The sequence below is a fragment of the Tachypleus tridentatus genome, chromosome 1, assembly GCF_004210375.1.
Source record: "Tachypleus tridentatus isolate NWPU-2018 chromosome 1, ASM421037v1, whole genome shotgun sequence".
Classification (NCBI taxonomy): Eukaryota; Metazoa; Arthropoda; class Merostomata; order Xiphosura; family Limulidae; genus Tachypleus; species Tachypleus tridentatus.
Window position 1 is genome coordinate 53,235,284 of NC_134825.1, and position 10,765 is coordinate 53,246,048.

Below are 10,765 nucleotides of genomic sequence, written 5' to 3' on the forward strand. Positions count from 1 at the left end.
TAAGTTACCTTTCTTTCTGGTGTGAAGTTCTTGAAGAAATTAATTTACACAAAAGTATTTGCAAAGATTTGGAATAAACCTTGAAGCTCCAAGCTATAAAACTGTTTTTTGAAGATTAGCGTAATGAAATTTTGGAGAGGGCTATTCATTATGAAGCTACAAAATGTGAGGAAATGAACATTTCTATGAAGAGTAAAGCACCGAAAAAGGATGACAGAAGAGAAGACAAAGGATGCTGATCTCACACTTCCAGAGGAAGTAAAAAGGGTTATGTTTGAATGTCTTGATTGCTTTAATCAAGAATTGGAGATTCGTTCTAAGGCAATGTCTGTCAATCTTCGTTATTATTTATTCAGCCAAACACTTTTTTTGTTGCAACAGAGGAAGAACTTCGAAAGTGTATTCCAAATTTGAATCAGAGTTTCGATGAATTCTCTGATCAATATATCAGTGTGGAAATTGGATGACTTCGGAAACTGCCAAAATCAGAATTGAAAAGGCATAGAAATAGACAGCATTGCAGTTTCTGGAGTTTATTGTGGAATGGAATTTTTGTGAATTTCTGTCAAGCTTGTTTCTGCGTTTGAGATTCTTTTTGACTGTCAGTGTTTTCTGTCGCTTCATGCGAAAAACGTTTTCCAAATTGAAATTTATAACAACTTTTTTTCGTTCGGCCATGAATCAGACAAGATTGACAAATTTGGGTTTATTTTTAATTGAACATGAATATGCAAAAAAGGTGAATTTTGATGAAGTCACTGATTACTTTGCAGAAATTAAGGCTCAAAACCAGAGACTGCTAATCCTCTCTATTTACCTTTGAAGAATAGGCTGAGGGTTGAGACTGTATTTCCTGTGTTTTGGGGTTTTTTGTGTGTGAAATAAAATGCAGTATTACCTTTTCACTGAATTTTTAAAGTTCTGCATTTTTCTTATTTTCATTTTGCTTATGACAGCACTGTACTGTTTAAAAATCTACTTGTAAACATAATACATTTTTTTTGTGTTTAAATTTTTAAATTGATTATGGCTGGGTGCCAAAAGAAGGATCCGCCCAGGTGCCAAATACTTTACGTACTCCAACCATGTCTTTCTCGCTTTTTAGTAATTGATGATGGATTTTGTTTTTAAAAGCGTCCTCTTCACCTTTTCTAGTTTTCCAATGAATCTAGAATTTGTCGTTGGTTCCTATTGATAATATCTGATGTTTTATTCCTGTTCTACTATAGCTAACTTATTTTGGGTGAAAATGTCTGGATTCTACCCAACAGGTTCTTGTTTATGGCTACACTTCGAAAACATTTTACGTACATTATTTATTTTCAATTTGACCTGACGAAAATATACACCAAAAATAAGAATATTGTAACACAAATCATGAACTCTTCGTGCTTTAGAGGATCATTATGACATAAAAATTATTTATTTAAACACTATTGATGCATGAGAATATACTGACTGAAATAATTGTTTTGTTTGCTTTTGAATTTCGCACAAAGCTACTCGAGAGCTATCTGCGCTAGCCGTCCCGAATTTAGCAGTGTAAGACAAGAGGGAAGGCAGCTAGTCATCACCACCCACCGCCCGCTCCTGGGCTACTCTTTTACCAACGAATAGTGGGATTGACCGTCACATTATAACGACCCCACGGCTGAAAGGGCGAGTATGTTTGGCGTGACCGGGATGCAAACCCGCGACCCTCAGATTACGAGTCGCACTCCTTAACACGCTTGGCCATGCCGGGCTAACTGAAATAAACACGCATATATAATAACAACTGATTCAAAACTATTAATAACACAAATGAAAAGATAAGATAATTGCTGGAGAAAACTGTGGAGGAAGATTTGAACGCGACATATGTATTTAAAGTACTTGGAAAAATGTCGTGTTTTATTTTTCTTTTAGTTTAGTCAGGTAAACTGATTTTATGTAGTGATTTACACACAGTAAGGTGTGTACTTCATTTATGGATTGTCTTTTTAATCATACTCATAAATAATGTTGGTAGAGGTATATTTTAGTTCTTCTATATGCTTTCTTTGCATATTTTGCCATTTTTAAGTTTAGAAATTCACACTTTCTAGTTTCACTCAGAACAACCTTTAACGTGGGTAGAACTTTCACTCTGACAGAAATAACATTTATGTTTATGCGAAGGATGGAATGAATGAATCCTCTCGCTACAGGCTCCATTGGCGGATATCGCAACCATCATGTTATAGCGCGTAACAGTATACATTCCTTTTTACTTAATATGGTTTCTTATTGCCCTTTAAGCTGTATCTCACTAATAATCACGCCACTGTAGTTGTAGTTATAGACCCAAGTTACATAACACTCGAGATGTTCATGAGCATATGTCATGAGGAAGTTTTTACAAAATGTAATATAACGTAATTAGTTTGTATTTTAACACTTTAGCTACTTTTACAATATTTAAAAAATACACATAAAAAACAATAAATATAAAACTCAGCTTCAGAAATTTCATAAACCATCCCTCTTCAATTTTTTCTCCACTTCAAGCACACTGTGTTGAAATTGACCAAGTTATATTTTGCTTTCACCAAAATAATTGGCCCGGCATGGCCAGATGGGTTAAGGCGTTCAACTCGTAATCAGAGGGTCACAGATTCGAATCCCTGTCACACCAAACATGCTGGCACTTTCAGCCGTTGGGGCGTTATAATGTGACGGTCAATCCGTAAAAAAGTAGCCCAAGAGTTGGCGATGGGTGGTGATGACTAGCTGCCTTCCCTCTAGTCTTACACTGCAAAATTAGGGACAGCTAGTGCAGATGACCCTTGTGTAGCCTTGGACGACATTCAAAACAAATAAACCAAAATAATTCCATTTTTAACAACAGTATTATTGCCCGATGGTTAGTCAAATGTTCTATTGCAGGTTTTGGGTTCGAATCCCATAATCAAACTTATTCAGCCTTTCAGCTTTAATGTGATAGATAATCCCACTTTTCATTTAGAAAGAGTAACCCAATAGCTGATGATGGATGGTATTTGTTAGCTGCTTTCCCTCTTCTTGTTTATCAGTTATAAACCGTGGGTTATTAATACAAATAGCTCTAGAAAAGCGTTGTAAAAAAATTAAACAAATAAGCAATAGTGTAGTAAAATGTCCCATTATTTGGTTGATTCTTTCAAATAATCTGAAGCCCTGTACATGTAACGACCACAAATGAATTTGTTTTTCTCTAACGTTTGCAACGTGATACTATCATTTGTAAACAACTCACATATAACGTTTTCGTGTACAACAGGCCCGGCATGACCAGGTGTATAAGGCTCTCGACTCATAATCTGAAGGTCGCGGATTCGAATTCCCGTTGCACCAAACATGCTCGCCCTTTCAGCCGTGGGGCATCATAAAAGGGTTCGTTCAATCCCACTATTCGTTAGTAAAAGACTAGCCCAAGAGTTGGCGGTGAGTGGTGATGACTAGCTGCCTTCCCTCTCGTTTTACACTGTAAAATTAGAGATGGCTAGCACAGATAGCCCTCGTTTAGGTTTGCGTGAAATTCAAAAACAAACACGACAGGCTCCCAAAGACACAATGGTAATGCTAAAATTCATGTTTCGATGCCCGAAATGCAGCGCATATATCGTGAATTTGTGTGCATAACTACGAATACTTTTATTATTAATTAATAGTATTAGTAGCTTACAAATAACAAGCAAAAAAGCTTAGTTGTAAATTGTGCAGTATCACGACTAATCAGTCGAGTAATTAAATATAGATGATAAATAACATATCTAAAATTTTTACTAACTTCTCAATGCTTCACGAATTCTCGTTAAAAACTTGCCTTATTTCTAGATGTTTGGTAGTCTTTCGATAATTAATTTACATTCATAAGTATTGTAGGAACATTTTTGAGAAATTTCTAATTATTGCGTTATCATCATATAAGCAGTTGTCTCTAAATATAATTTATAATAAGTTATTAAAAGTACAACTTGTAACAATATATTCACTGCGCTTCACGACAGGGTGTTTTCCTATTTTTTCACAGTTGCTTTTTCCTAAATATTTTTATGTCTAATGAAAGTATTGTTTGTTTGTTGTTGTTTTTTCAATTTGGCGTAAAGCTACACGAGGGCTATCTGCGCTACCCTCTCTAATTTAGCAGTGTAAGACTAGAGGGAAGGCAGCCAGTTATCACCACTCACCGCCAACTCTTGGGCAACTCTTTTACCAACGAATAGTGGAATTGACGGTAACATTGTAACACCTCCACGGCTGAAAGGGCGAGCATGTTTGGTGCGACGGGGGATTCGAACCCGCGACCCTCATATTACGAGTCGAATGCCTTAACCCACCAGGCCTTTGATTGAAGTAATACTTTGTAGTGTAATGTGTGTAGAACAGTTAACATTTTTCAAGCAGAATAATTTTGTTCCAATTTCTATTGAATATTTTTGAATATTCAGTTATCTGAACTGTGTTATCTGTCAGTTCGATTTGTGCTACAACTTGTTTACTACATGTACGTAAATACAAGGTTTAATCAGTTTAATGAAATGTCACAGTTTGTTGATATTTATATAATGAAACAAGAATTATGCGTTACCCAGATTTTGATTAGAAAAATAAATGGAATTATCTTACTTGTCATGATAATATTTTATTAAAAATCCGTCGTGATTTTCGTTTCTTTTCTTAGATTCCATAGGGCCATCACAATTTGTATTTATTACGTATTTTTAAATATGTAAGGGAATCACCTTTTCCAGAAAATTAAAAGACATTTTGACTAAATGGCATTGAATAAAGTTTGAAATCACATCTTACTTCTACTTGTCCTACTTTACTATCTCAATCTTATACACGTATTATTGGGCTAGTCGGAATAGTAGTTATGTTAAAGGGATAGAGAAGCAGAACGAATTTCTTACAAGCAGGTAGGGTTGCAGGTAGTTGGTCCTTGAAAATTGTTTGTGGGAAGAATTGTAAAGTAGAAGTAATGGCAGCTAGTGTTACGAGCTCTTATGTTACTGTCCGTCGTTTTTTAAGTAATTTATTTTCCAGATCGTCAGTAAGTGTTTTTTTTTTTCGTATGAGATTTGGTTACAAACTATCAGTTATTGTTTAAAAGGTATTTGGTAAAGGTCTATTTCCTGATACGAATTTATGTTTAAATCACTATACTTTAAATTTTAATACTGTCCCATGTCTACGTAATTACTGGGTACTGGTAGTGCTAATGCTGTTCTACTTGTGGATAGTTTGAAGTGATAGTAGTAGGTGTGTTTTTACATAAGGAAAAGTTTGTTTAGATTGTGTTGAGGATTTTAGTTGTAAAGCTAGCTTGTATCTTGTTAAGTTTTGTTTGTCATCTAGACCCTAATTTAAAAGTTAAATATCTTGTACAAACGTAAAGAAAGTCTTAAATACATGTTTAAGATTGTTTTGTGAGTTGATATTAGCTCATTTGATGTTTGTTTATCCTTCGTTTTTCAGTTGAAAATGCAAACCGGATCACTTTTTGAACCAGATGTGAATACTTGTAAAGCCACTTTTGCTTTATCCTGATTTTGGTTTCCTGAGGCACAATTTGGCTGTGCCTCAGGAGTAATTCATACCCGTGTAGGTTACACGGGAGGAAAAAAAATAAATCCAACGTACAGCAGTTTGTAAGTTAAATTGTTTTTCTATTACATTTATGTTGAAAAATGAGCTTGCATTTGTAAGAACACATAAAATTAAAAGAACAGATTGACAAAATGCCAATCAGTTTGTCCAGTCACCTCACTTAACAAAGAATCCTACAAGTAGGAACATATTTTACTGCATTTATTCTTTCTCATTAACCAGATCCCTAGTCACAAAACCTGTTGCATCTTATTAACCCCCAAAATCTGTTACCCTTTTCTTTATCATTTAACTGTATTTTATAGTCTACAAAAAAGTTGTTCTAACTATTTCTTCTAATAAATTGAGTTTGAATGTTTAAAAATGTACTTAATATTTTTTTTATTCAAGTCAGTTGTCCATTTACAAAACAAGTAAGTTCTTTCCAACAGACTTGTATTTCTATTTTGCTTTTCAGTTTTAAAACTGAAAACAAACATTAAATGATGTTACCAGAATTTCATAAAATAATTTAATAATACCCCCCATGTTCATCACAGTTTAGTGTACTTGCACAGGTGACAGGTTTTACTGTTATTCTTGATAACAAAATAATAAAGATATTGACTATAACTTAAACACAGTGCATGGACTTAACCTCTTTGTTATTTTTTAAATGTGGATATTAAGGGGTGTGTGATAAAGGTATTCAAAACAGTTTGTTAAAAATTACTTTATTCTTAGATAATCTAGTTATAAAAACATCATTTGTTTGTTTTTGAAATGAGCATTCATTATATTTTTGCTAGATAAAGAAATGTCTCTCTGCATTTTTGTTTTGTAAACGAGTTTCCAAGCAACCTTTAATTGTAATTTATCTTAGCAGTAAAAAAGTTGATTTTGAAAACATTGCTTGTCATTTTTGTCATTCATTATATTAAAACAAGAACATTTTATTTGATGATATTACAGAGGTGACCACACAGAAGCAGTTGAGATTGACTATGACCCTGAAGTTACAAACTATGAGGAGCTTTTAGAGATATTTTGGGCTAGTCATGATCCCACCAAGATGCACAAGAAACAGTATATGACTGCTATCTTCTATCATGATGATGACCAGAAAAGACTAGCTGAATTGACAAAAGAGCAAATGCAACGTGTAGTAACTCGGTCAATCATGACCTCGATACTCCCTGTAACTACATTTTATCTTGCTGAATGGTAAGTATAAGGCCTGCTAAAGTGAGAGAAATACTTCTTTCACGTTGTCATTACTTTTTCTCTTAAAAAGAATTACTCAAAGATAAATGTAACCATTCTGAATAATATATCTTCTTAGAAAAAATGTAATTTTCACATTTCATGAATAATTACCAGTATTTTTTAGCTTTTTAATCACATTTAAAACATGGCTGGAAACTTTTTACCACATAACTAGTACCTTTCACAAACAATGTTTTTCCAAGCTCTGAAATGCCAATTTAGTTAGTTTTATACTTGCCAATTTTAAACTACTTTGAATGTGGCCACTATTTGCTTAGTTGCAAAAACATTGCAATATAACAGTTTTTAGCCCTCACTTTAGTAACTTCAAGAAGCTATTTTTATTATTATTTGTTTTCTTGACCAAGTCATTTTTACTGTCATTTACATAAATGAACATCATCAATCAGAAATAGGCCTGAGAGTGTTGACAGTGTCATCTTTTAAGTAAACAGTGGTTTATTTACTCATGTAAGTGTTATTTAGTGGCAAGATAGTTTTTAACTCATTTTATTGTTCTTTTACATGTATAATAAGGTTTTCAATAAAAAAAAAAAAGTAAATATTGTAAAGAAAGTGTTGAGCCAATAAGATAGTAAAATACACCTTGTTCAAAAAGGGGCTGGAATCAAAAGTAGGATAAGTTCAAATCTGGCTTTATTTGCAGACTGTATATTAATATACAATTTTTAAAGCTAATAATAGCCTTTCCTCTTTTTCTCTTTTTGAGCTTTAATGTGTGCATCTGTACAAGGGCTGTTCAAAAAATACGCAGACTGACGTCATAAAAGAAAATGTACTTTATTTAGAAGTTACAGGTCTGGGACGCCTTCAAAGTACTCTCCTCCCCAACGCACACACTTATCCCAACGGTGTTTCCACTTGTTGAAACAGTCCTGGTATGCTTATTTTGTAATGTCCTCCAGCTCCTTCGTCGCATTTGTCTTAATCTCGGGAATCGTCTCAAATCTTCTTCCTTTCAAGGGTCTTTTGAGTTTGGGGAACAAGAAAAAATCGCAAGGAGCAAGGTCAGGTGAGTAGGGGGGGTGGGGAAGAACAGGGATCGAGTGTTTGGCCAAAAACTCGTGCGTTCTGAGGCACAAATTTCGCAGCAACGCGGTGCATCTTCAATTTTTCGGTCAAAATCTCGTAACAAGATCCAACTGATATCCCACACTCTTCAGCAAGCTCCCTGACAGTCAGACGTCGACTTGCCCGCACCAGGGTGTTGATTTTGTCGACGTGTGGGTCGTCAGTTGACGTGGAAGGACGTCCAGGACACTCGTCATCTTCAATGGACTGTCGACCATCCTTAAAACGTTCATGCCACTTGAAACATGCCGTACGCTTCATAGCAACATCACCTTAGCCGTGTTAAGCATAGCAAAAGTTTCAGTCGCAGATTTTCCAAGTTTAACACAAAATTTCACAGCATGTCGCTGCTCCTTCAGGTCATTCATTCTGAAATCTGCCAAACGAAAAAAAATCGCACTTCACTTAAAACCACGTAGCTAATACACAAATGAAGATATCTGCAATCGGGAAATGGCGTCGTAATCAGCTGATCTGTGCGAACCTAGCGGATTCCCCTGGAACCAACTGGAGGCGTGCAATTCAAACAGTCCGCATATTTTTTTAACAGACCTCATATACACACACAAAGTAAGAATTATACATACATACTAAATAAATACTCATAAATATTTTTTTCTAATAATAATTTTCAAGGTTTAGATATGTCGTATGCTTAGGTATCAATTATTTGAAGTTGCATATCTAACCAGAATTTTTGGTTTTTAGCTACCACCAAAAATACATGCTTCAGAACCATCCTAAATTATTTCAGAGTCTAGGCATTACTACAAGTGAAGTGATTGATTCATATGTTGCTACACGTCTGAATGGATATCTTGGAGGATATGGAGACAAATCTGAATTTGAAAGTGAATGGCAGAAGCTTAAAATTAGTGAGGAACAAGCTGATTATATTCGCTCTCATCTTGGAGAAACTCTGAAACGCTGCTAATATAAAGAACTCTCACTCAACTATGAGAGGAAGAAGGGAATTGTTATAATGTCAAATATGTTGATATTCACTAATTTTCTCACCATGATTATATTACTACACTAAACATACTAACAAATAATGCTTTTGTGTTGCTGTCCATCTTAAAAACAGGTGTGAAAGTTTAACCCTCTAAATGACATAGTCTTTGTTCAGGTAAAATGTGTTATTTTTGGTATAAATAATTTCTTACTTTGTATCAATGATCAGAAAATCAGTACAGGTATATTTTGTATTTTCTATGGTGTAGGTTTATATATTAATGTCCAATTTATAAATGCTACATACAAATAAATAGTGATACCATTTTCTGGCTTTCACCTTCATGTACTTTGATTTAAAAAAAAAAAAAAGGTAGGTATATTCTGATAGAAATGTCTTTTTTTTTTTTTAGTGCAGTAAATTATATTTTTTTGTTTTCCTATTAGAACATTGATATAAAATGACTGAAAAGCTCCCATAACTTCTATGTAAAATTAATTTAACACAGAAATGTATGTATATATGTTACATATTTAGATAAAAAGAAAAATAATCTAAGGAAGAGAAGTTTGAAGCTACCAGATTAATAGCTTTGCATAAGGCATAACAGATATAAATTATGTAAGGAAATGTTATGATTTTGTTTGTGATGCTGATTTCTATGATGTATGTTGGTAAATTTTATATTGAAACCAGCATATTGATGTTCACACAGTGTCACTGGATAAAAATAGACTTAGAATGTGTATTTACTTCAAAATAAAGTGTAATTGTAAATGTAGTTTACTACCATATGTATGTATAATCTGAGAGAAACATTAAAGTTGCAGGAAGTTTAAAATATGATATATTCTGAACTTTCTATCTATTATTGCACATTAAGGTTAAATGGACACTTACATTTACATACATGTGAAATATGACATACTGTAGAACATAACCCAAAAATATATTACAACTGTATTTGATTTTAAATAATTTATGGGTCAAACCTTTCATGAATTGTTGGTACTCGTAAATCTCGTCTACTTTATAACATCAGCCATACTGTAATATTTATTGTGACTTCACAATCTACAACAAATACTTATACCACTAATGCAAGACTTTTGTTTTTTTTGCTCTAAACAGTGACAAATACTACGCAGATAATTAATAACAAGAAAGTCGTTTTTACCAATGACAGCAATGTGACTGTGTATAATCAAATTTTGCAGGTTGTGGTTACTAAGCTTGTATCTTTATTAATAAATTGTTTCTTCCTCGACATTTATTTTGATGTGTTTAGCCTGCAGTGCTGACAATAAGTGTTTTGTATTGCCATTTCTCTACTCACAGTACAATATTATCATAAAGTGATCATTGGATTTGTATCAAAACTTCAGTGCCAATAATTTTATTCTGTTTAACCTCTGTTATAGCATGCAGTTGATATGGGATAAAGCTGTTAGAAATTAATATTTATACTGTTCTAAAGTGTCTTTTGTCAACATGACTTTGGCTCGTCTTTCTCCCTGTTTTATGTATTCACATATGCCTTTTTTGCTTAGTAAAAAGATGACCAGTCTTTCTCTGTTTTGTTTATTCACGTGTTTTTTTTTGTTTAACAAAGCCACATCAGGTCATCTGTTGTGTTCTCTGAGGAGAATTGAACCCTTATTTTTAGAGTTGTAAATCCATAAATTTACTGCTGTTCCACTGGGGGACACTAACATCGGACAGAATGGGTGTCACAGCTGTAATTCTGTAAAACTGCTGAAATGAGTAGTAAGATGAAGTTTTTCTGTACTGTAAAGGTGAAGATACTGGTCAGCCCAGTACTTTTGGTCAAATAAATTTATTGCTGTAAAGTTTACTTCA

The 10,765-nt window shown here is 33.7% G+C and overlaps 1 protein-coding gene across 3 annotated transcripts; it reads left to right on the plus strand.

Moving 5' to 3' along the window:
- The first annotated feature begins 4,768 nt into the window (after positions 1–4,768).
- Positions 4,769–10,474, plus strand: LOC143248827 (peptide methionine sulfoxide reductase-like). 3 transcript variants are annotated; one of them, XM_076497635.1, is made up of 4 exons: positions 4,769–4,922; positions 5,482–5,654; positions 6,565–6,816; positions 8,659–10,474. In XM_076497635.1, exons 3-4 carry the CDS (start codon positions 6,665–6,667, stop codon positions 8,882–8,884), a joined length of 378 nt encoding a protein of 125 aa, XP_076353750.1. In that variant the 5' UTR covers positions 4,769–4,922; positions 5,482–5,654; positions 6,565–6,664; the 3' UTR covers positions 8,885–10,474. The 3 variants fall into 3 exon arrangements, with proteins under 3 accessions (XP_076353750.1, XP_076353739.1, XP_076353760.1); XM_076497624.1 differs by having other exon boundaries at positions 4,918–5,056; XM_076497645.1 differs by lacking the exon at positions 4,769–4,922 and adding an exon at positions 5,243–5,265.
- The last annotated feature ends 291 nt before the right edge of the window (positions 10,475–10,765 follow it).

Bases quoted from the DNA above. Each gene is read 5' to 3' on its own strand.
- LOC143248827 (XM_076497635.1), top strand. From the start codon at position 6,665: ATGCACAAGAAACAGTATATGACTGCTATCTTCTATCATGATGATGAC. The intron at 6,817-8,658 runs GTAAGTATAAGG...TTTGGTTTTTAG, and splicing joins ACATTTTATCTTGCTGAATG to CTACCACCAAAAATACATGC.